General features: G+C 35.3%; 1 protein-coding gene across 1 annotated transcript in view; it reads left to right on the forward strand.

Moving 5' to 3' along the window:
* The first annotated feature begins 247 nt into the window (after positions 1-247).
* Positions 248-27,387, forward strand: part of plxnb1b (plexin b1b) — a 52,729-nt gene continuing 25,589 nt past the window's right edge. Inside the window, exons 1-11 of the mRNA XM_082136668.1 lie at positions 248-614; positions 14,903-14,972; positions 16,396-17,542; positions 19,269-19,451; positions 20,556-20,684; positions 21,377-21,477; positions 21,557-21,689; positions 21,947-22,103; positions 24,077-24,185; positions 24,641-24,749; positions 26,421-27,347. Of these exons, the coding sequence (XP_081992794.1) occupies positions 16,406-17,542; positions 19,269-19,451; positions 20,556-20,684; positions 21,377-21,477; positions 21,557-21,689; positions 21,947-22,103; positions 24,077-24,185; positions 24,641-24,749; positions 26,421-27,347 (2,985 nt within the window). The 5' untranslated portion in view covers positions 248-614; positions 14,903-14,972; positions 16,396-16,405. The remainder of the gene's footprint in view (positions 615-14,902; positions 14,973-16,395; positions 17,543-19,268; positions 19,452-20,555; positions 20,685-21,376; positions 21,478-21,556; positions 21,690-21,946; positions 22,104-24,076; positions 24,186-24,640; positions 24,750-26,420; positions 27,348-27,387) is intronic.

A 27,387-nucleotide genomic window follows, 5' to 3' on the forward strand; every position in this document is an offset into this window, starting at 1 on the left:
AAAAAAAAAAAAAAAAAAGTTTTTACTTTTCTTTTGGAAAGTCAATCCAAAACACTGCGCAACAAAACACAATTCAAAAGTTGATAAAAGAGCAATTTTGTGAAAAAGTTGTCAACTTTTAAAGTTAAAGTCAAATTTGGGAGACCACCGGGGCCAGACTTGATAATTAATTTACAACCCAAAATAATAACATACTCTCGTATCTGACCAATTAGAAACCACTTCCGGGTCGCCTTTTCTGGAACCAATGCCTATCGCTAGTTTCCCTTCTAGTGATTCATTTCTATAAACGAAACCTTTTCACTTTGAAAAGCTGCCGAAGCGCGATATGCCGACTGTGAAAAGGGCCAGTAATTTGCAAAGCACTAATTTTTAAATGGATAATTTTAACTACAAACCAAGCGACTGACCCGTGCAGAAAAAAACAATCGGGATGTGATATTCATCAGTATTGTTGTTTTATTTTTATTTTTTGTATTTTTTTTTTTCTACCGTAAACCGAGTAAATCACACAGTGGACATTGTGGCCAGCGTGTGAATTTGCTCTGTTTAAAAGTCGTCCAAGTTGGATAAACTTTTTTTCAAACTCAAGAGTAGAGTAACGTGGATAGAAGGTAAGTTACACATGTTTGCGCTGTAAATGGTTTTACTTAAACAGACTTATTCATATTGTAAATGTGTTTTACACTGTAGAGTAGTGTAGAAATGTGTTCATCGTGTCGTTATTCATGTTGAAGTGAAGGTGATTTGTTTTAGAGTTACTCGTTCCAATTATGAACTTGCTTTAAACAAAGAAAGTAACTATGGTCTTTGGGACACTAAACCCATGAGACTCTTCAAGGACTTTAAATCGTTGATGATTTAACTTCTGATTACACAAATCGTGGATGAAAAGTATTGTATGTTGTCCTCTTCCCGAAATAGATTTAAGGGAGTTCATGAATTTAACATATTAGCACAGATATACCATGTTCTAAACTGCAGAGTAGAAACAGGTGAATTTTAAGTTGGGAGACATCCTTGATTGAAGATGCAATTTTGATGAGAGTTGTTCTGATACATAGGCTAATATGCTATGTAAATGAAGAAGTGAAATGAGATCATAAAAGTATGTATAACATGAAATAAATGTAATTTATTATGTCATTCAAATGTAGTTATTTGTGACTTGAGTTTAATATGAGGCATATACCAATAATTGTTTTTTTATCAAACAATGCATTCGCATCTTATTCACACTAATGGTGAATTTTGGAGTTATTTTCGTGTCCAGTGTCTGGACCTATTTGCTATTGCTAAATTATTTGGTGGTAGACTATGTACTCTTTACACTTGACTTGACATTAACATTAATCTCAGCTGGTCTGAAGATGTAGATAGTGCTACACACAGGTGTAAACAGACTCCAATGTTTCTTCATTGTTTTGTTTATTGCTTATTGGGATGGGCAATTATGTAAAAATTCTGTGAATAGTTAATAATGATAATATGAAATAATGACAGAATTTCCGGTGTTGCGTGAGTTAAAGGATAGGCTAATTCACCTAAAAATGAAAATTCTTTCAATTACTCATTTTCAATTTTCAGTTACTCATAATTATTCACCCTTAAGTCAAGTCAAGTCAAGTCACCTTTATTTATATAGCGCTTTTTACAATACAGATTGTTTCAAAGCAGCTTAACAGAGATAACAGGAAAATAATGCAACAAAGTTTGTTTCCAGAAGAAAATAGCACCACAGTCCAACTTAAGTTCAGTGATGTTTCATTTTTATTGTAAAAATAAAAGTTATTAATTTAGTTCATTTATATATATATATATATATATATATATATATATATATATATATATATATATATATATATATATATATATATAGCCTCTCTGGAGAAAATCGTGATGTTATCGTCCAGCTCAGTTCAGTTCTCATATAATGGTGTCAATGCAGGCATTTTAAATTAAATGTCCCCAACTAAGCAAGCCAAAAGCTAATGGCGACAAAGGCGAAAAAGGTGACAGTGGCAAGGAACCAAAACTCAATCAGGTGACAGAATGGAGAAAAAAACATTCTCCTCTGGCCAACGAACGAACAGTATGATTATGATTCAGGCAGCATTATAGGTCAGAAGTCAGATTGGATTGGAACATGCAGAATATGCCTGGAGTATTTTACTATTTTGGTTGCCAGGGTGTTCTAAATAGTTGCTATGCATTTATCAGGGTGTTCTGGCTTCTAAGTATTTATCAGGGTGTTATAGATCTTAATCAGGGTAGCGCCATATTTAGCCTATGTTTAGAAAGGAATACAAAACGAGGCTGTGAGGATATAAGTGCGTTCAGTGGATTGTACTGTTGTTTAACAACATACATTGTTCAGCTGATGAAAGGTCTTTCCAAAAAAAAAAAAAACTTTCAGTATACAAAAACTCCATAAAACATTTTTGTGAGTTGTGAATATAGCACGATTTAGGACCTTTTATACAGTGCTTGCCATTGTAAAGACGTTGCCTCGTTTTCATCCACGTTAAATTTAATATGGTGTCTAACCTGACTAAGGTCTATACTGTAGTTGGTTACTAGGATGTTCTGGCCAAATGTTAATTATTGTTTGGGTTCCCAAGTCTTTGTAGAATTTAATTTATCCTACTAAGATATCACTGAAGAGATATAACGACGATCTCTGTTGCAGCTCAAGGCTTTGTAAACAGTAAAATAAAAAGAGGCCACAGTCCAGTCAGATTCTTTGTTTAGCCAATCAAACAGCTTTTGATACAACTTCTACATGACAATCATTTTGTGGGAGCCAGCCCATTTATTTAGCCGTCTGTCCATGTATGCCCTAGTAAAAAAAGGTATACTTAATCACAATTTATTTGTATGTAGCCTACTTTAGTATAACTAAAAGTGTTTGTGGCCCAATATAAATTGGTATACTTAAAGTCTGTTAAATTGGAACAACTAATTTAGTAATAAATGCATTTTAGTTGTCCAAAAGCAGTGCTGAAGTTATATGAAGTATTTAATATACTTGTTTGTACTAAAGTATGATTATTCCAAGTATACTTAAGTACACTTTAAATATATACTCTTGTATTTAAGTTTTGAAATGCAGAATTCACTCAGCGTAAACTTCAAATGTATTTAGGTGACATTGCAATTCTACACTGTAAGAGTGTTGAATATACATTTATCTTATACTGTTAACACACTTTTAACTTTAACACATTGCAATAGCATTTCAAGTAAACTTGAAGTGTGCTAATGGATATAATAAAGTAATATTTATAAATAATAGCACATCTTAAATGCCCCCTGAAATCAAAATTGTATTTTTTTAGCTTTTAGTATGAATATGTTAGGCTTAAGGTTATGAATAAGTTGGTGTGTTCCAAAACAATGACAAAATTCGCATTTAGGAGATATAAGCATTCAAAACGTACAGTCCCTCTCTTCCGCTAAAATGGATCATGGATTTTAATGACTCACCGTGTACTTCAGCTTCTCATCATATCTTCTATCCAATCAAATGCTCTCTAGAATGTAAAGCATCCCGCCCCCTATTCTATAAATACCACCTGTCCAAAGCGGCCATCGTTGACACGTCGCAGAGCAATATGGGTTTTCGCCAGGGTCGATATTGTCCCCACCGCTTTTTAAAACAACCCGTGGCACGGATGTACCTAATACAAATAAATAAAACATCTCCAGTTAACTAGCAGGGTATTCATTTCATTCGTTTGTCAAATAAAATAATGCACACAAACGTGTCCCTTCTTGATATACAACCACTGATAAACATATTCGGTTTTGATCAAAAAACTAAAAAAAAAACTATACGAGTGTGGATTAGAACCCAGAACCCCTGACACGCTTGGCAAAAATTCTACCACTAGACTATGAAGGTACACAAGCTACATTTGCCGATCTAGCATTTGGGTTTATTCACGTGAAAATTCTCAGCACTGACAAAATATATTAGTAGATCTCATTAAATGGCAAATTTAACCCAATGTACTATTGAAATTGATTTCTGGACATCGTAATGTTATTTTTTCCGAAATGTTTTATTGTACACATACAGTATATTGTATATCTTAGCATTGTATAGGAACCTCCTTGAACCCGGGTCGATGCCACACAAGCTCACTCGTTTTACCAGTTGCGCCACAAGCCCACAACACAGATAATCACCATGCAAAACTGGGGTTACTTTGTGTTCTTCCTTTACTGTTACAAGAAAACAGATTTTTCCATCAGTGACAACACAAATGATATGTATTTAAAGACTGTGAATCACAGAGAAAAGTATCAATATAGGCGTAGGAAGCGGTGCTTGAAAATAAACATGAAAATGTATAGAACATGATTGCGTTAAGTGCGTTAAACTTGAAGCTGTTGAAGAAATAAAGCCAGCAGACATGGGAAAAGTGTATTACAGTAGGTGCATTGGAGTGTATTAGGAATACACTAAAATACACATTATGAAATAAATGTTTTTCTCCAAATCACGTTAGCCACAATTATTGGCACCCCTAGAATTTTTTACGAGTAAAATATCTCTGAAGTATATTCCCATTAGGCCTATATTTTAGCACACCAGGTGACTAGGAACATGACATTGTCTAGCTATGACTTCTTGTTTCACAGGAGTTTAAATATGAGGAAACACAAAGGCCAAATTCCCTTAATCATCCATCACAATGAGTGAAACCAAAGAATATAGTTATATGTGCATCAAAAGATTGTTGAGCATCACAAAATAGAAAGTGGCTGTAAAAAAATTGCTAAAGAATTGAAAATCCCCATTTTGACCATCAGGGCAATAATTAAGAAGTTCCAATCAACTAAAGATGTTACGAATCTGCCAGGAAGAGGACGTGTGTCTATATTGTCTTAATGCACGGTGAGGAGGAGAGTTTGAGTGGCCAAAGACTCTTCAAGGATCACAGATGGAGAATTGCAGAGATTATTTTAGTCTTGGGGGTCAGAAGCCTACCAAAAAAATTATCAAACAACCCCTACATCCCCAAATGGGGTTTCAAGAAAAATCCTCCTCGCTCATCCAAAAACACACTCCAGCATATTCAGTTATCAGACACGACTGTAACTTCAAACGGCACAGGGTTCTGTGGTCAGATGAAACTAAAAAAAGAGCTTTGGGTTTGGTGCACACAAGGATAAAAAGTACCTCATGTGTACAATTTAATATACCATTGGATCTTAAAGGTTGTGGGCATATTTATCTGCTGGAGGTCCTGGACATCTTGTTCAGATACATAGGAATCTGGGAATCTGAAGGATCTGGAGAGATTCTGTATGGAGGAATGGTCTCTGATCTCTTGTCAGGTGTTCTCCAAACTCATCAGGCATTATAGGAGAAAATTCAGAGCTGTTATCTTGGCTAAAGGAGATTGCAAAAAGTATTTAATTAAATGGTGCCAAAAATTGTAAATAAACATGTTTTGGAGAAAAACATTTATTTCATAATGTGATTTTTTTTTTTTTTACTCTTTCAATTATCTTACTTCAATGAAAGGTTAGATTTTTGTTAACATTTTTAATGAAAGATTAAAAGGATAAACAATGCAGATCATATTTACCAGGGGGCCATTAATTCTGACCACGGCTGTACATAAATATGTAAATGTATTTGTAGTATAGCCTACTTAGCATAAAATACATGTATTTCAAACACATTTTTGGGTTAACTAACAGTTTAAAATAGACTTGGATTTGGACTAGCTAAGTGTTTTAAAAAAGCATGTTGACGTATTATGTTGTATAACAGCTTATTTTAGAATTGTGTTTTTTTTTTATTTTTTTTTATTTATCTTATGCCAATAATAGGGATCTTGCCTAAGGAGCCAAAACAGTCAGAAGCAGCCCTGGTTGGACTCCTAATAATAACTGAGATAATAATAGAGATGATGAAGAAAACAAGAGATATAGTACGTCTGCATTAGGCCTGTGCCCCTGTGGAATGACGGGCTGTAGTCTTGTGTATGTGTGTGTTTGTTCCCCCTCAGCTGGGGGGAAAGAGAGAAAGCTGTCCAGCTCCCTTTGTCTCTTTTGTTGGAGTGGAGATTTAAAAGGTCAGTGAATAAGAGAGGAACTGGAGAAAGAGGGAGAGTTGCAGATGGAGGGGAGGGGTGAGTGAGTAACTGTTGAATATGTGAATGAGTGCATGGACATGCTGAAGACTGTAAGGTGTGCATGAGTAACCTATTTTAATAAAAACCTGAATAGAGTGTATGTAGATATTAATCTGCATATATACCGGTAATGCATTTCTACTTGACAGTTAGCAGATTAATTTAGAATAATTATCTATTCAGTATATATTCAAGTTAGACTAATCACGATTAATCGTTAAAAGATCGCGATCTTTATTCAAACACCCAGCGATCTTATGCCTAAGTGACAACGATCCAGCTACGTTTATTAAACCTTTATCTGGTGCGATCACAGTGAACATTCAGATCTGCGTTGGCGCTGCCGCTGAATTAGCTTCACAAACATTCTTTTCAACCACACAGTAGGCCTATCATTATTTCTGTCTTACAATTATTCTAATTATCACAGAAGTACTGGGATAAAAGTTTATAGTTCGGAGTATAAATACTGTCTATGGTAGCGATCAAAAGAGTAAATTACCCTTTGAAAGTAACATGACGCTTCAAATAAAGATTGTATCAATTACATTGTAATTGTGGTTGTAGGTGTAGAAATAGGTGGCGAAAAAAGACTGTTAAAGAAATGTATTTGATTCAAAAACGCTGATTCATCCAGTTTTGAAAGAAGTCAAGGCTGCATCTGAAATAGCATACTCTTTAGCAGGTAGGCCTACTTATTTTTGTTATTTTGTAATTACTTCACGACCGTTAAAAAGGTACGTTCTATAGTGTGTGTGTGTGTGTGTGTGTGTGAATGTTATCTGGACGTACTACATTCGCCATGTTGTCATTATCAAGCAACCTACCAGCGTCAGATACGTCGCTTTACTTCCATTCATAAATCCTCTCCCGTGGCCTCATGGGATAGTAAAGTGTCCATCATTGTGTCCAGCTAATTTTGCCTACTCTTTAAAAATCTAATTAATTAAATATTTTTTAAATAGACTGCAGCAAGTAACTTTTTGTCAGAATCTCTAGTAAATTATGTTGTTTTGTTTAGTTGTCTATTCAGAATTGTGGGAGAATCATATCTATTTTAAACAACAAAATCGTGATTCTCAATTTATCCAGAATCGTTTATAGGGAGAAACTCTTATTGAAATGAGACGGTGGTAAACAAAATTAAACCGTTATTATTTTATCAATATTTTTCTTTTACATTGTACCCTTTTTCTCAGTACGTACAGTATAGGGACAAAAATCATGTGTAAACCTCACAGTAGTTTAATAATTACACAATTCAGATACGCCACTTGTAATAGCAGTAATTAAGAAAGATGAACATAACTCTAAACCAATAGTTAATTGTTAGTTAAAAAAGCATATATCTTTTATACAGTATGTTCTGTTTCTTTCCTGTACTTTTGTCCCACTGATGCTGTCACACATAACTCCTTAAAACTCTTCCTGGGACACTCATAAACATTCCTACCCTTGAGATTGTCTCTATCCTGGGAAAAGGAGTTGCCATGGTGAAGAGAACATGAATGTTGGACCAGACCTTCTTGCCTTTTTTAAGGCTTTAATAAAGATCTCTCTCCTTTTTACTCCCTGTTGCAGCTCTTCTATAGCAAGACATTTCTCGATCTTTTTTGAAAGTGCAAGAATTCTCTTGGGTATTTATTATAACAGATATGAAATGTGTTTTTGTTTGTGTGGGTATGAAGGTCCATACTACAATAGTCTCTTTTTGATGCTGTGGAAGCAAAAGCTGTAAAAGATGCATTCTTTAATAAACGTGTATCTAAAGTAGAATAGAGTTAACACACACTGATTGTGTAAGCAAGCATACATTTGGGGATACGTGTGAAGAACTCCCTACAGTTAGTTGAGTCCCTTGGCAACCCCTTTGCCTCTTTTTTTGAAAGCTCTGGTGGGTCTGTGGTTGTCCTGGTAACTACCCCTCTGTCCCACACCCCCACTGAATTAGTGGGAACTAACCACCCCCTTCCCACACACACACACACACACTTTTTTCTAGGGACATAGCTGTTAGATAAGGATAGTACATTTGTTGCATCTAACACAAACCTGCAGACTGTGTAGGCCGAAATGTACAGAATTTATAGAAATTTCAGAAGTGTGCTTTGCCTCTGCCCTTTCATAACGCTCCATTTCATGTTGCTTTAGACATTCTTTTGTGGACTTGTTTGAGTGTTTATACAAGATCCTCTTAGATGGCCTTATATTCTCAAATACTTTGGTACATTGTGGAATTCTTGGTTGAGTCTATAATTTCCTCAGGGCCTGTCTGGCCTCAAACCATAATGCTTCCTTCATGCTGCACAGTTTGGATCTCTTTTTAGTCAAAGGCTGTTTTTAGTTTTATAAATAAACAGTTTTTGTCTCATTTGTCCACTGCTCATTATCCATAGTATTCGATTATGTCATCAAACATACCATAGTGCCATAGTGACTGGCATAAACTAAGGAAAATGCTTCTCTGCTGTTGCTGAGCTGCATGGAGAAAAACCATACTTACCTATACTATGAAGATAGAGTTAGAGACACCAGTTGGAGTGCTTTGTAATAATTTGTCATTGATAACCAGTTGAATTATATTTTTTAAAAAGCAGCACTGTCATCATCACACATTACATTGTTGATTTTTAGTAATGGAAGAATATGCACAATCATAAAAAATTAAGCTTTACAAGTTGTCCCACTTTACCTATATTCGCCCTTTACTTTGGATTATGATCCCATTAAATTCTTATGAAGAGATTAGGGAAGATAAGCTTAAAGGAATAGTTCACTCAATGTGAATTCTTTCATAATTTCCTCACCCTTTTTTCACCCATATACAGTGACTGGGGATTGTCAAGCTACAAAAACCATCATAAAAGCAGGAGCATAGCCAGGAACAAGGCTTTGGGTGTGCCACGGGTAAATAGAGTGCGCCACAATCAAGCACAATAATCAGAGTCCAAGCATGTCTGGACAACATGACCAACACAAACAAAGTTTAAAGAATCTTCTGGATGTTGTTCCTTATTGGTAGCAAATTCTGACTTTATTCATTGCAATTGCAAAACCTTGAAGTATTCAGCTATGGTGCTCCCTGGCATCGGAAATTGAGGAAGTGTCGAGTGAAATTTTGCAATACGTTGAACACATAGGCCTACAGGTAAATTAGTCACTTGGACTATGGACTATAAAATTATTAATACAAAAATTCAGGTAAAGCATTCCTAACAATGTTTAAGATTTTTCTGGATATAGTTTGTCTAGTGCAGGGGTCGGGATTTTTTTTTTTTTTTAATTAAATGTTAGAGGAGCTAACATATAGTTTGTTGCCTAGCCCTCAACTCTCACCTGAGATCATGCTACGCCTACATCCTATGTCATACTTAGAGGTCACTCTTCAGCCAGAACTCGACTTGTGTACGGCCATTACTGGAAGCCAGTGATTCTAGTTTATAAAGTTATAAATGTATGTATTTATAACTAATTATAATATATATTTATTTAGAGCCGTGTGGATAATTTTTTAGGGCTTCAAAATCTAGGGTACTATTCACTCTCATTATAAAGCTTGGAAGATAACTATACCTGATTGTGTTTGGATGAAATAAGAAAGTCATACACCTAGGGTATACATTTTTACATTATACATACATTTTTGGGTGAACTAAGCCTTTAAATGCCTTTAGTTGTTTTTCCTAATTATATATCAATATCACTGAAATGTTAAAATGACTATTTGTTGGTATTTGTGAATATATTTGATCAATAGCTGAGTGTGTTCATGATAGTTGTTTGGTATATCTCTCTTATGATAAGGAGACATGGGAGTTAATCTTTAAAGATTAGACAGTGATGAGCTATTTTGGCACCAAAGACATTTATTCGTAAATCTCTATAATATGTGATATGTGATATGTGTAGAGTAGGGTACCGTTCACATTTTAACCGGTACCAGTAATGTAATATTAAAACAGTAATGTATACTGTAATATTTACCTGTAAATAGTAGGCTACTAGCTACTTAAATAAATAAAAAACTTTTTTTTTTTTTTTTTTTTTTTCACTTTTATGAAATGTTTTGTTTTCCACAAATTCTGTGTTGTGTATTTTCTGGTAATCAAATTAAGACATAAAAAATCAATTAAATGGATCATATGAAATTAAACAACTTTTTGTCAAACAACATGCTGCCCAGCTGAAAAGAATTTTTAATTATTTAAAAAATAAATAAAGTTTTGATAGTTTATTAATATTAGTGTTGATATTGCTGAAAACAGCGCGTGTATGTGTGGTAAATGAAACTGTGCGTCTGCGCCATTAATTCACACTGAGACACGCAGAACATGCAGGATTTGTGTTTAAATAGTATTACTCTCGTGCCAGATGCGTTCTCAGGGACTGAAATTTGGCACTGATTGATGTAATGTGCTTATTGATTTAATGTACTGATTGATTTAACTTTTAATCCCTTAAAAGTACAGAGTTCGGTACCCAACCCTAGATATATGCAAAACCAATCAATTTTTTTTGTGGCTGTTTTGAGTGTTGTTCTCACTTCATTCTCAAATCTGACCCAATTATTCAATATGATTTACAAACGGTTTATTGTCTTGTCACGTTGAACCATTTGTCCTATGAGGGATGCCCCAACTCTTTTGTCCTTGTCCCCACATTTTAATGTTCATTCATCTCTATAATGAGTGTGCTTTTTGTCTATTGTGTTGTGGGTTGTTGTTGTGCTTTATCCTCTTCCTCTTCCCATGATCTCCCCTCTTCTGAACCTCTCCAAATCTGAGGTGTGTACAACTGTTGTAAATTCTTGACCTTTTGATAAAAGTTTAGTTTCTATCTCAGACCACATAATTCCCCTTTCTGCCATTTATGACCGCTGGATATCCTAAAATGTAGTGAAACAATATACAGTCTGTTACATAGTTGTGCACAACAACATGACAAAATATCTGTCCAGTGCGATTCTGTTCACTGGTTCACCAAATATGCAGTTGTGAGTCTTGAAGATTTAAAAGGTTAGTTCACCCAAAAATGATTTTTTAAAAATTAATTACTCACCCTCATGTCGTTCCAAACGTTCGTAAGACTTTCGTTCATCTTTGAAACACAAATTAAGATATTTTAAATGAAATCTGAGAGATTTCTGTCCCTCCATTGACAGTCCATGCAAGTGCCACTTTGTTGCTTCTAATTGGTCATAAAGAGATTGTAAAAAGAATCCATATGAATTGAGTGATTTAGTCCAAAAATATTCTGAAGAGACTCGATCGCTTTATATAATGAATGTATTGAATTTAGGCTTTTATTCTCATATGATCTCCTGAGTGGACTTCTGTGGGTTCTGACCTTGTACGTACTGGTAATCATATACTTTGTTCACAGCATCATACCGGTGACTACTGGTAGTGTTACAAATTCTCATACTGGAAAATTGCCAGAATTGATTTACCACTATATTTTCACACATGATATCTTAACCATAGTTTATCAATTTATCAGTAAAGGCTGTGTGAAAGGGGTTATTGTCTTATCAGGCTTTCAGTTGGGCTAAATTTAGCTTTACATCCATGCCCTGTTTTCATAGACAATTAAGCTTATTCCCAGACTAAAATGAATGTTTGAGCTGTCCTATCTGGAAGTAACTTAAAAATATATCAGTGCCAAAACTGCCAATGTTTTGTCTCAAGACACACCAGCAAGTCACGTTTAAAATAGCTACTTAAATGTCCTAATTCAACTAAGGCCTAATCCTGGCTTAATCTAAGCCTTGTCTGTGAAACCAGGCCCCAAGCTTGTAAAAGGAGACTATCAGTTTGAATAAATAATTTGCAGGATTTAAGTTAGCAAAGCTTGTGGATAGAGTTCAACATAATCAAAGTTTCCCCAAAACTGGAGTTATGTCTCTGTGGAGAGACTTGAATAATTTTGATTTAATCCTATATGATCTGTGAAATGCAAAAGTGGAGTCTTGAACAATATTTATGCTCTCTTTTCTGTACACACACAGTGACCATGTCTGTAAAGCTCCAAAATGCTTCATAAAAGTAGTCCATAAAACCTGTGCATTACAAGTTTAACTTCCAAGTCTTCTAAAGCCTTACAACAGTTTTGTTTATAGTTTTGACATGGACATGTTTATTTATATGTAATATAAATAAATATAATGTAATATAATATAATGATATAACATCATTAGGCAGAGATTGGGTGTTTCAGGTTCAAAGGTGCATGCATGGTCTGGCTTTTGTCTATGTTAATATTTAGCTAGTCAAGGAGCACTTTGTGTGTGTGTGTGTGTAATTTGTACTCAGAAGTGAGCTAAACTAGCTAGAAAAAGTGAGATAGAACTTAAGCATTTCTGCTTAAGATGTGGGCTAGGGTTCGATTAGTATTTATAACCAGCTGTATATAAAAACAATAGAAGTCTATGGAATGTCCCTATTTAGATAACCATGTGTGTGAAGTGTCTTCTACTTTTCCACCCCATCTGTGAGATGTAAGTAAAGCGTATATAGGCCTACATACATTTCTGTTAATGTAATGCCGAAAGTGACAATAGTTCAGGATTTTTATAGCCAATATTATTACCAATTTCTTGACCGGCCTTCTTCAGATGACACTATATTATTTAAGCTTGTAAAGTTTTTGAGCTTTTATTTAAGCTTCAGGAACCCTGTCATAACAGGTTATAGGGAAAATCTCTGCTTACTGCCTCAGTTAACTGAATAACATAGCTAGTTATTTTGACTAAAATAATGTAGGCTTAGTAAACATTAGGATGCTTACACAAAACATTATCTGTATTAGGATACATTTGTATTTAATTTTAACAGTTTATTAATCCAAACATTTAATGAATTGATTAAATAAATAAAAATAAAAACATTTTTAAATCTGAAATTGCTGTAACCACACCTAAACTCTTAATGAAGTCTTAAAGTAGTTGTTTTTAGGGTTTAGGACAGGCATCAATGTTATTGGACTGAGGTTTTGGTTGAAGGACTTGTGTATATGTAACCCTAGAGGCCTGTCGGGCAAGTGTGTGCATGTTTATAGCCAGAGGAACAAATCATTTGTGTGTTTGAATCACTTTTGGTATTAGATGACTGGGCTGTTCTCTTTCCGCATTGTGTTCTTTGTCTCCTTAGAGTGAAAATGAAAACCTATATGGAATTTATTTACTTTGCTACTACATTTTAATACCTCTTATAACAAGAGATAGTTTCAGTCCTCAAATTTGATTCGCCAAGCCTTAAAGTAGCCAAGAGTGCTGATATCCACTCCAACAGCACTGGGACTTTTCACTGTTTGTATCACTCCGACACACTTTCAGTATGTGTATTAGTGCAGATGTCTTGCGGTTGATCATGCATTGATTTTCTTCTGAACTATTTCCATTGGTGGAGCAAAAACACAAGTAACTTAGGGTGTATATATATATATATATTTATATGAGATCAGCAAATTAAAAGATCTCTGATCCAATCATTAGAAGCGATTATCGGCCGATATCTATCGGTAGCTGATCAATCGGAGCAGTGAGCAGCCCTATTTTGAATATGTCACATTTTGGAACAAAAATTTAATGTTGACTTTTAAGGAATGTTCAGCTGACAGGAAGGGATATAACTATTATAGTTGTCCTCAAATTATCTCTGAAGAGTCTAGCTGATATTTCCTTAAGATACCCTTTTCTCAGGTTTAGACATGTTGTGTTTAGGCTACTCTTTCCTCAGACAGTGAATGAACAGTCCATGAGGATTCATTCAGCACAGTAATGCTCTATTCAGTTGCACATTGAATTGAGTCTTCAAAGACTTTTATTCATGCAAACTAGAGGCTGCTGTGCCACTATTTGAATAAGGTACTGCAGGTTTATTATTGTGGCATCATATTTTTTTTATATCCACCTGCCACTTAATGTCAAATGTTTGTTTAATGGATCAGATCAGCTAAAACTGCCCCACACATTTCTAATCTTTGAAGCAATAATTAAACTGTGTTTGTTGGAGGTATACACCTTTAATGCATCTTTAGTTAAAGGAATAGTTATAGTTTACAAAGTCCCTGCCCAGAAGTTCCCTTTTTGTAGCAAAATATTTAAGTAAATGCTGCTTTTCTTAACTACATGTTATGTTGGAATTAGTCTAAATGGTGTTTACTCATCTAAAGCCTGAGATGAAGAGGATTGTGGGTTAAATATAAATTCCATGCGAATTTGAAGTCTGAATTTCAAAGGAATTGTAAATTAATTTAATTTAATATAAAGAATACCATTATATTAGTTGTTGCATATAGTCTCTTTTATAACTGACATATAATAGACCTATACAATTTTTAACTAAATATATAAAATTTTATTATATTTTAATTATCTTCTAATTGCTTTGTCATTTTACACTAGGCAATTTACAGATCTGTTTGTGATTAGATAAACCGTACATGCTTGACAGATAAATTGTGCTGTTTCTTTTGTATTTCTGCAATTCACTTTTTCACTATTCACTTTGTAGTGAATGTCACAGAAAATGAGTGAGCAGATTAAATTTGATTGGTCAGCCTGTTGCAGAAATGTAGCAAGAGCCAAGTATTACCAGTCACTCTTGGTTGTGACATTTTGTAATTATTCCACATTTTTAAACCTCCTGAACATGCTCCTACCAAATGCATACACTTCTTTTTAAAGTACTGTAAATGTTCATGTTTTTGTCATTTTTAAACAAAATTCTGTCTTTTTATGTGTATCCTAGGTTTAGCTGATGGGGACGTATGTTTGATTGTGTTTTCTGTATGCATGTCGAACCTGCAGATCAAATCCTGGTAAGAACTTTTATCAACTGTTTCTCTTTTTTTCTCTCTCTCACATATCATACCATGCCATTTTTTATGTAATATTTCAGTATTTATTATAAACAATGTTTGTGCATGTCATTATTATTATTTTAATTAATTTGTTGTAATCTTTAATCAAAATAACTTCCCTTCCCTTGACATCTTTTTTCTTCTCTGACTCGGGTTGGGTATCATTTGAATTTTATCATTTCTGATTCCGCTTATCGATTCCAATTCTTATTGACTCATTTCAATAAGGTAAAAAAAAGTAAAACATTCAGATATCAAACATATTTATTCTGTCTTTTTACAAAACATTCTGTTACAGCTGAATACCATGAATAAAAATCAGCAGCCTACCGGACACTTACACAAGGAAATTTTGCCTATGTTTTTAACAAAAATACCACAGCAAAAACAACTAGATTTTACTAATATAAATTTCAAACATTATTAAAGACTAGTAAACAGTCAGTAATAAAATAAGAACAAATTAGCAATAGCACAAATAAATACTACTGAACAAATTTCAGGTACAGAAATTGAAATCAAATGTAAACAACTGTAAAAGAGCGCTGCATAGTTTTCTTTTTATTAAAAAAATTGAAAAAGTTATTCAGTCAAGATCAGTGAGTGATTTTCTTTGTCTTTTGTTCTTTGTTTTAAGATTTATGACAGACAGCAGCAGGTATATTATGCTGCTGTCACTTTAAGACCTAATGCATCGATTTAATATTCCGATACACGTTTTCTTTCTCAACTGTTTACGTTCACTTAAGACAAAACCGTCTGTGTTTATGGGAATATTTTTTCATAATTGTTTTGTGTATTTGTCCGTTCAAGTGTTAGAAAACGCAAGTATTCGCACACTATATATGAGTGGCGGTGTTTGCGCTTTGGATGTATGTGCAGCACAGAAAGCAGCGTGTGAGTGCCGAATTAAGTTCTCGTCTTGTTAATCATCTTGCTCTTGAATGGGAATCGATAAGCGGAATCGAAATGTGCATTTTATCAAATCCTCAGTTCTTGGAAATTGGGAACAAAATGGATCCGGTTCTCAATGCCCAACCCTACTGATGTCGTATTAACCTGTCATTATATGAGATCACAACAATTGCAAACGACAACAATCCAATGATCAAACAATCCAACAAAATCAAGTCCCATTTTGTTCTTGTTCGAGATGTCGTTTCACTCGTATATACATCATTGAGAAGAAGATACCAATAACTTCCATTTCATGATGACATTAAGCTGTTTAAAGGATCCTTGTATATCTCTAGGTTTTTTTGAAAGATTGGGATTGTTATAATGTAATTTTCATGTCATCTTTTTTTTAATCAAATTTTTTTATTGATGATTTTTTTAAAACTTTTTTTCTCTCATCCTCTCTCTCTTTCTTTGTCCTCAGAATAGTTGACATGCCACCTGGGATGGTGTGTGTGTTCTCTTCTCTTTTCTCCATACTATGTAGCTGCGTGGTCACTCAGAGCTCTGCTTCTTCCAGCCATCACCCCACTTTCTTGCGCAATGACACCTACTTTGAGCACCTAGCTTTGCATCCTGACCCTACATTGGGTCGGGTCTATTTAGGCGCCCGTGATCGGCTTTACCAGCTTTCGTCCGAACTTCAGCTTGAGGCAGAGGAAGAGACAGGACCTGTGATAGACAGCCGTGACTGCCTGCCACCAATTAGTGAATCAAACTGCCCACAGGCAAAATGGACCAATAACCACAACAAGCTACTACTTGTGGATCCTTACAATCAGGAGCTCATCAGTTGTGGAAGTGTTTATCAAGGAATATGTCAGAAACGAAGTTTGGATGCAGTGGGGAAAGTGCTTTTCTCTGCAGAGAGGCCTGTGGATACGCAATACGTTGCGGCTAATGACCCCAATGTCTCTACTGTAGGGCTTGTGGCACTCACAAGAGGGCGTGGGAAACAACAGCCAGTGCTGTTTGTGGGACGTGGTTATACCAACAGCCAACCTCCAATATCTACCCGAAACTTAGTTACGGAGCCTGTTTTCTCATATGAAGAAACTTCAAAGTTAGCGGTGGCTGGGAGGCTTTCTGAGTATGACCACCATTTTGTAACATCATTTACCCATCGCTCGTATGTCTACTTCATGTTCTATCGGAGAGACTTAAAATCGCAGTCGAGAGAATATCGCACATATGTTTCTCGTATGTGTTTGGATGATGTTGCGTATTATTCATACGTAGAAGTTCCGTTAAGTTGCCGTTCAGCTAGAGGAAAGAATTATAACCTCCTACAAGCTCTACATGTAGGCCTGCCAAAGTTAGGTAAGACTATGGGAATAAAAAGCATAGCTGCTTCAGAACAAGAGGTCCTTTTGGGGGTGTTTTCGAGCCAATTCGCCTCCTCCAGTCGACCCAATGAAGAGTCTGCAGTATGTGTGTTTTCACTTGAGGAAGTGGATAAGCGTATCGATGCTACAAGAGATCTGTGCTACACTGAAATGGGCCGTGCAGATGGACATGAGGCTGCATACATTGAGTATGAAGTCAAATCAAACTGTGCCAATCTTCCAGCGGTGAGTTTGAAAACAGGAAACCAGTAAGTTTATGCCTCAGGAAACAGGTGTGAATAGCTTCTAAGATCCACTCGGACAAACTTAAAAGTATTTTTTTAGAGCTACTGTAGACCAAAAAAATTGGCCATAAACATAAAACACTGTAAAGCCTAACGTATTAAAACAATTCAGACAACCTGTAGTTCTTGACAAAATAGTTATTGTAGGTCATGGATAATTAATAAAAAAAATCTAAAAGTCTGCCTTTTTGTTGTTGTTGAGTATCATATTTTGATACATCAGGCTTTTATGGCCCATATAGCATGATATAGTGAGAGAATATGGAGCTCACACTTGGAGGAGGAAAAAACACCTCAATTTTATTCAGAAGCCCAAAAGTGCAGTTGCTGTTATTTACATGGCCAAAAGTAAGATGAAATTCTGATAGCTTGTAATGTACAACCAAGATTTTTATAACAGTTTAGCAGACTACTTGCATAAAATGCATATAAATATCTGTAAAATATCTTAAAATTAGTGCCCCTACCCTCCCCAATATCAATTTTTCAGACAAAACATTTTACTACGAGGTGCTGTGTCTTGCCTGACCACTTGTGATACACTAAAATGAAACTAAATACCATGTATAAACGCTTAAAGTTATCTGGTGAAAAATAGCCTGGATGTTAAATGGTTAGTTCACCCAAAAATGAAAATTAGCCCATGATTTACTCACCCTGAAGCCATCCTAGGTGTATATGACATTCTTCTTTCAGACGAATACAATCGAGTTTTATTAAAAAATGTCCTGGCTCTTCCAAGCTTTATAATGGGAGTGAATGGCTGTATGTCTTTGGAAGCGCATCCATTCATGATTAAAGTGGTCCACGCGGCTCAGGGGGTTAATAAAGGCCATCTGAAATGAAGTGAAGTGATGCGTTCGTGTAAGAAAAATAATCCATATTTAATACTTTATTGACTAAAATAACCAGCTTCCAGCCCTGTTTGTTTGAACCGCGAGAGGTGTCAATTGCTGTCATTACGTTGTGGCACCATTCTATGACATCACATTCCACCACCCCAGTTGTGTGGCCATATATAAATATTTTAAACTGGTCTATAGGAAGTTTAAGGGGGTATAACAGTTGTTTACTTGCACACTACAATTTAAAAGTTTAAAATATAGAAAAAAATAAATAATATTGTGAAATTGTCACAATTTAAATCAGTTTTCTGTTTTAATATATTTAAATATACAATATAAAATATTGTGGTGGCAAAGATACATTTTAAGCAGTCATTAATCAATCTTCAGTTTTACATAAAGAAATCATTCTAATGTTGATTTGGTTCTCAGGAAACCTTTTTTTTTTTTTTTATGTGGAAAAGTGTGGAGACTGTGATTAGTGTCTTTTCTTCAGGATTCTCCGAAGAACAAAGTTTGAAGAACAACGTTTTTAAAAAAAAAATAGAACTCTTTGAATTATAATTGTCTCTACTGACATTTTTGATCAATTTAATGCATTCTTGTTAAATAAAATGATCAATTTCTTAAAAAAAACAAAAAACTTTTAGATTTAAAAAGTAACAAATGGTCTGTACTTGTCTTATACCACTGCAGCAAGTTTCAAAACTTTGTTTTTATGCTGAATTTATACCTTAAAATGTATTTGACAAGAAACATTGGTCTGTAACTCTAACACTTTGTTTTATTTTTTTTTACTTGTTGACTTTTATCTCCCTACAGAACACTTTGGATGCTTACCCATGTGGCTCTGATCATACCCCTAGTCCAATGGCAAGCCGGGTGCTTGTGGAAGCTGAGCCTATATTTGACAGCCCAACTGTCCGGCTCACTGCTGTGGCTGTGAGTGTAAGGGAGGAACATACTATTGCCTTTCTAGGAGACTCCCAAGGAAACTTACATAAGGTATTACAAAGTTAGTGTTTTCCCCATCTTTTCTAATAATTTTATTTTATGCAATTCTTCAATTTATTCTTTCGTCTTCGCTGAGGCAGAAGTGTTTCAGAAAATGATGTTGGATTTGCACTTGGCTGGATATTTTGGAGGTTTTGCAGAATTCCAGGATAATTTAAAACTCATGAAGATATGAGATTCATTTTTAATGTTATGAAGATAAGCTGTGGTGTGGTTACAAGCACATTTATTTGCCTCTTACAGCATTGTCCTTTTTTGTAAAATCTTTTTGTAAATCTTATCTAAACAGATTGATCTTATTTAAATCATGTTACAATTTTGAAGAGATGGTGCTTAATGCATCATTAAAAATGGAAAGCACAAGTGGATTTGATTTTATTAACATATAAAATGCTGACTACTGTTTCAGCCTCAGGTTGTACCCATTTTCTCTTTAATTTCTAACATGGATGAAGTTCCTCATTATGTGATGCGTGTTCTTCATTGCATAACAACCACTATTTCAGCCGCTATTATGCCAACAGGATCCTTGTGTGGGATTTTGTTTACGTTGTTATAATATTACTTTTTTTTATTACAGCCTATGTGGAACCAAAGAGAGTTTAGATTTATTTCTTCGTATCTTAATAAATAGTTCTCAAAAAGACAATTTTATAAGTAACACTAATTTTCACTGCAGCAGATCTACTTCAAAATGTGATAAATGACATTCAGTGTGATAGAGCGGTTTCTACTAGATCTTTGTATTATTTTAATGAAGTGGCAATAATTTGAGGAGTAGTTTCAGGAATAACTGGTTTGCTCTATATATTCTGTCATGGTATGTTGTACTGTATGTATTTGCTTGATGTTTTATCCCTACAAGAATAAAGCAGCAGAGGATCTTCTCTACTAGGTAGAGTTGTACCTTTTGTTACAGTCATTTAGCTGCAATGGGAAATTTGGAAAACAGTGTGGTGGCTAATTTCATTCATGTCTAGTCTGGATGTAACCCTACGAAATCTAGAGATTGGGCCTTGTGAAGTTTTGATTTAATTTTAGAACATTTTTATTTCCTCCTCAGTTTTGGTCAGAAGGTGTGTGTTTTTTTTCCAGGTGTTTCTTGGCCCAAACGGTGAGGTGGAAGAATATGCAGTCATTTCAATTCAGCCAAATTCACCAATAAGCAGAGAGCTCAGGCTTGACTATCAAGAGAAGCATCTATACGTCTTGACAAGTAACATGGTAACTATCACATTATTGAAGTGGAATTGACAGTGTCAGTGTTGTTAAGTAGTTCTTGTCGGTAATTGATAATTAATGTAAAAAAAAAAAAAAGAACAAAAACCTTATATTAAAGGGATAGGCCACCCAAAAATGAAAATGATGTCATATTTATTAATTTTTTTTAAATCTGTATTACTTTCTCCTGTGTAACACAGAGGATATTTTAAAGAATGTTGGTAACCAACCAAACAGTTTTGGTTTCCATTAATTTCCACTTTATATCGAAACATATAATGGAAGACAATGTGAACCAAAACTGTTTTAAGAGAAACGAGTCAGGCTCACATAGTACTGAAATTAAATGTATTCTTCAACCATGTAGACAGACAAAACTGACTGACCAATGAGAAGTTGCTGATGTGAAGTTGCTTTAATTGGCACACCCCTAAAAAAAAAAAAAAAAAACCTGAATGAAGAACTTAATGTTAAATATCCCAACTGTTTCATTGCATAAACAGATTATCGTGTTTACTGATCATATCAGATTACTGATAAACACGAATGTGCATATGAGTAATTTGAATGACATAAACGTGTGCTGCTTCTCTGATCAGAAATAGCTAATTAGGTAATACATTAAAACATGTATGTATATATTCTTCTGCTGTTTTATTTTGACATTGTTTTGTTTTTTTACTTCGCTCACACAGCTAGAGAAGAGGCCTGTAGCAGAGTGTGAAAAGCATTTGGATTGTCAGTCCTGTTTGTTGGCTCATGATCCATATTGTGGCTGGTGTGTTCTTGAGGGGAAGTAAGTTCCTATTTGAAAACAACCTCATATTCAGAATGGTTTATTTTGAATAGTTGAACATTGTGTCTTTGTGCATCAGGTGTGGCCTGCGTAATGAGTGTGTGCGTGGGGATCAGAAAGATCAGTGGCTTTGGAGCTTTGACATGGAGCAACAATGCCTGAGCGTCGAGTTTCTCAATCCATCCAACATCAGCCGAGAGGAGAGAAGAAATGTGTGTTTCACATATTAACACATTTACTTTTTTTTTTTTAAATAATCCAGCTCAAAAAGTTTATTCAGTACCACACACTGCCTCACAATAAAATACAAGATACATTTATTTGTTTAAGCTTGATTCACTACAGTGACAATTATTAAGCACAGACACAACCAAAATCACTCCTCCCCCTTTTTCTTAAAAGTATAATTTTAATCCTTACAGATCCCAATCAAATTCTATCTGTCTCTCTTTATTTTTTCTCCTTTTAGATATCTTTATACATCCCTAGTCTTCCCAGTCTGGAGCGAGGAGAGTTTTACTCTTGTGTCTTCCACGACAGGCCAAGTTTGGCTGTTGTAACAGAGACTGGTGTCACCTGCTCTTCTCCACACATATATACATTGCCATCTGTGCCACCAGGTCAAGGTGAGGGTATTGCCAGATAAATAGTCAGGTCTCTTATGTATTTATAACACTTTTATTTTGACACAGGAGGCCTGGCCAGTAAAACATAATAATAGAAACAAACATAGTTTTTCATGAGCCATTAAAAAAAGTGTCCTCCTTTTGACACATAAACACTTGATTCGGTACTCAGTTTTGAGCATGCCAGTGTAACCAGTCTGAAAAAGGAGCACTTTTTGACAGATGGTAGAAGTTTTTAGATGGATTACATAGACCTTAGTCAGGTTAAGACGCCATGTTGAATTTAACACCAATCAAAACGAATCTGTGAGGGGTCATAGATGATTTAATTTTCACAACTTTCAAAACTGTTTAATGGAGTTTTTTTTTTCCAGAAAGACGTTTTGTCAGCTTGACAATCGGTATGTTATTAAACAACAGGGCAATCAGTTGTACGCAGTGTACTTCTGTCCCTCACAACCTTGTTTTCAAATTCCTGTCAAAAATTAAATATGGTGCTTCTCTGATTAAGGTCTATTGTCCTAGCTTCCAAAATATGTTTAGGAATTGTTCACCCTAAAATGAAAATTAAGTCATCATTTACTTACCCTGGTGTTGTTCTAATGCAGTATCACGTTCTCTCTTTTTCGGACCACAAAAGGAGAATTTTTATAACTGTCCTGCTCGCTCATCCATAATGGCAGTGAATAGTAACCAGCATCAAGCTTTTAAATAAAAGTAACACAGAATGGTCCCATGTTAAACGTGTTATATATTCCAGGTGTTCTGGGGGTATACGATAGGGTTTGGTGAAAAACAAACCAAAATATATTATTTAACGAAAATCTTGACCTTGGCTATTAGTCTTCTGTTCTTGACTGCGCGTTCATGAGACTATCAGTGCCGCAGTTCACTCTGACTTGCCCAGAAAAAGCACACAAATTGTGAGAAGTCAAGATTAATAAAACTCCGTTTTTGCCATGAAGATAGTCTCAGATGCTGACATGGCATTAAAAAGCTATACTACTACTCAAGATTAATAAAAAGAAAAAAAGGCTTACGGCATCAGAACAACACTAGGGTGAATAAATGATGACTTCCCATCTATCTATCTGCGAAGATATGACGATGACTATCCCCTGCGAAGGTCTCATCGACATGACAAAACCGTTTTTACGTTTTTAACGTTTACACAGAGATGATAACAGTATCACTTTCAAAACTCTTTGAAACCTACTTCAAAATTTGCATTCTCAGGCCACCAAAATGCCGTTGTTGTGTAAATGAACAGCCAGAACGCATTAAAAGTTTTCTGTTTTTAGTTGAAACGGTGTTGTATAAGCGGCCCCTGAGGTTAATACCGGTAGCTAATGATTTTTACAACGGAAATGAATCAATTAATAACTTACTTGAACTAGACAATTACTTTCTACTAGAGCTTCTGCACAGCCAAAACAATCTTTGTTGCATTAATTTCCTATTATCACTGTAAAGCTGCTTTGAAACAATCTGTATTGTAAAAAGCGCTATATAAATCTAGGTGACTTGGCTTGACTTAATTTTCATTTTAGGGTGAACTATCCCTTTAAAGGTTTTAAATTCTGTCATTTACTTACACTCATGTTGTTTCAAACCTGTATGCATTTCTTACTTTTTGCTTCGCAAAAGATTTTGAAAATGTTTTTTGTTTTGTTTTAGACCCCAATGTCTTCCTTCATGTTCCGCAGAAAAATAAGTCATACCGATATGGAACAACTTTAATGTCACTTTTCCTATCTCACAAACCCCCAGCTGAAATCAATCAATGCTTCACATCTGCTAGATGAAATCCAAGCAAGTTTAAACCTAGCTTTTGTATTTGTGTCTACAAAGAGCAAGCAGTGAGACACAAACGATAACATGAAAGTGACAAGCAAAAACAGTGATGGATCTGTAAAAGTCATGAATGAACATGAACTCTACTTGCTAAAATCAGATTTTTTCCTCTGAATCAGATTTTTTTACAGTCACTCTGTCTCTGCGGTTCCATGATGTTGTTGTGACTTCTCATGGATTCACCTTTTATGATTGCACAGCAGTAAAACAGCTTGCAGGAAGCATGCCGTGAGTTGCAAACACACACATATTTTGGGCACAAACAAACAGAATTCTACCCTTGTCGAAGACTCTAAGCATCATTGTAAAATCCACTGTTGCACATTCCCTAAGTTTTAAGTTGTTTTAATCATACTAAGAGTTTATGTCTTTGTTTGATTAAATACTCTACCTGCAGTTAATGATTTTGGATCCAATTAATCCTTCCTTCCTTCCTTCCTTCCTTCCTTCCTTCCTTCCTTCCTTCCTTCCTTCCTTCCTTCCTTCCTTCCTTCCTTCCTTCCTTCCTTCCTTCCTTCCTTCCTTCCTTCCTTCCTTCCTTCCTTCCTTCCTTCCTTCCTTCCTTCCTTCCTTCCTTCCTTCCTTCCTTCCTTCCTTCCTTCCTTCCTTCCTTCCTTCCTTCCTTCCTTCCTTCCTTCCTTCCTTCCTTCCTTCCTTCCTTCCTTCCTTCCTTCCTTTCACAGCTGCCATGGTTGTGTGCAGAGTCACTGGGGATGCAATTGGTGCGTGAAGCAACATATGTGTACCCACAAGGCTGTGTGCGATGAGGGACTGATAATCTATAACGAACATGTAAGTCATTACATCACCAGCCGTACTTTCTCTCTGTGTTGTATGGTGAAAATGACATGTCTCAAACTTGAAAACACTGTTTCCTACAGCATTCTGTTAACCCCCTCTCCCAAATAATTGGTAAACAAAATACATTTGACCAATTCATTAAAAGAACCAGGAGGCAGATTCAAATTATTCTTAACATCCATTTTTCAGTATTTATCTCATATTTTCTTATTTTCAGAATTTAAAAAAAGAGGATATTTTGTATTCCTCAAATACAATACTTTTTCAAAATGTTCTTATCTTAATTCTACTTGCACATTTTACATCATGACGTGCTTGTTATCTCAAATTGGGTTCATAGATGGACAAATATATTATATATAAATTTGTTGTGTTAGACACACATTCAACACATTCAGACTAAACCGCCTGTATTTAATTCTTATGAAAAGATATTCTGAAGGAACTATTTGAGAACTTAAGAATATATATTGTTTATTTAGAATATATATCTTCAGTAACTTTCTCTGTGAATCTGGCCCATAAGCCCAGAAGAGTCATTCATTTATGAATCTGACTACACTAGTCGAATTGTATTTCTGTTTTTGAGTGCAGCCAGCAAAGAAAATGCAATTATAGGAAAAACACAGCTTGAGATTTTAAAGCTATGTTTCATAAATAGCCTATAGAGTTCCTGTAGCTCAAACAGTTGAGCATGGCGCTAACAACACCAATGTCATGGGTCTATACCCTGGAAGAGCAAAAACTGAATAAAAAAAATTAAGTGTACCCTGAATGCAATGCTTTGGATAAAAGCATGCCAAATGCATTAGTTTAAAGTCCCTCTGTAGTCCATAATTTTATCCCTTAACTCATCTTTGATCACTAAAATGACATTTTTTTTTTTCCTGTGAAAATAATTTCTTCATGAAATTATCATTCTTAAATTAGCTTGAATTTGACTCTACACTCTTACTTCATTAAGTATACGTGGATCCATGAATATGAATATTAGTAATTTAAATCAGTTATGTATGTTTGAATCAGAAACTGATTCAGAAGAAGTGGAAGAGTTAATTATACAGGTTCGTCTACAAGTCGATGTATCAGAATGGTAATGCATTTTATGTATTGCTCTCTACGTCTGACACATAACGGGAATTACTATGATTAGTCTTTTGCTTGACTACGCTATCAAACAACTAATAATGTGTTGCTAATTTTGCACAAACCATCTCAGACAGCTGCCTTCTAAAAATCAGCATCTTTACAAACGCTTTGAACAACTTAGAACGTCATTGGTAAAGGCATATAGTACATCAAAATATACATATACACAATTCACCCACCATATTGCTAAATGTATGCGATTTGTCATATCAACAGAATAATACTTGATAATGAATTTGTACATGCTTTGTCTTAAAGCATATTAAAAACACCACATAGACATATAAACAACATTAAAACTTGAACCATTGGGAGTCTTTAAATTAATCAAAATCACAACTAAATCATTTTTTTGCTGTGTAAACATATGGTTACGTTATTATGGGTATGGATCTTGGATACCAAGATCATTTGTAATAGTTCCTTTAATAACCATCTATATGTACCTATTTATTCATTTATTTATTTTACTGTTGTGCCTCTCTTGGTTTTTCCTGCACTTCTCACTCTTAGTGGAAATCTCTCCCCACCCTACCTCCTGCAACCAAAGCCTCTAGAGCTGCATTCATGACCTTACCAGTCTCAACACACAAAGTCCCTGAAACCATGGCTCATACTAAAACTCAGACTACTGCCGCCTCAATAACTGAAACTATAACTTCTACACTGGAATCATTAACCTCTCCTGCACCTGTGAAACCAACACCATCAACTCAGATTTCTCCCACTTTCAAGCCATCTGCTGCGCCCACAAGTGCCTTTTTCCCCTCTTCCACAGCTGAGACCTTGGCTACCACATTACAGCCAGCTTCCACGCTCTCTCTGCTGGAGGAGATTCTCTCAGAAAAAGAGCTTCTTGTTACAGATATTGAATCAGTGGCTCTGGGGGAGACCGACACTGATGTGGTTACTCTTTCCAGTTTGGAAGCAGTTGTAAAAACGGAGTTGCCATCAGTCATTGAAGCTCCGGAGGAGCAAAGAATATCACTGCCATCGTCATCAGTTGAGACCGAGATAATCACGCTCACTGAATTGCCACCATTAATGGAGCCAATCACACATGATACTTCGCTCACCAGCACCCCTCACATTTCGACAGAAACGTTGAATTTGACAAATGAAACCCAAACAACAGTTTTACCTTCAAATCCAGAACCAGACGTGTCTGATTCAGAATCAAATGACTTTTTGGCTATATCTGAGAGGGTGTCACCTACCATGGCTTCAGAGAATAGGATTATCATCACTGACCGTGCGGAGGCTGATTTGGTTCCAGATGAAACCGAGGAGGTAGAACTGGTAGAAAACGACAACGCAACATTTTCTGCAGCTACGATCTTATCAGGGGATGGAGAATCAGACAGTGATCCCCCAGTATACCTCCATCTACAGAGTACAGACATGGATGCTGATTACCAGTATGACTCGGCAGATTTGCAGGTGAGTCCAAACATTTAGAATTGATACCAAGCAAGATTTA

The sequence above is a fragment of the Leuciscus leuciscus genome (genome assembly GCF_965113295.1).
Source record: "Leuciscus leuciscus genome assembly, chromosome: 14".
NCBI classification, from domain to species: domain Eukaryota; kingdom Metazoa; phylum Chordata; class Actinopteri; order Cypriniformes; family Leuciscidae; genus Leuciscus; species Leuciscus leuciscus.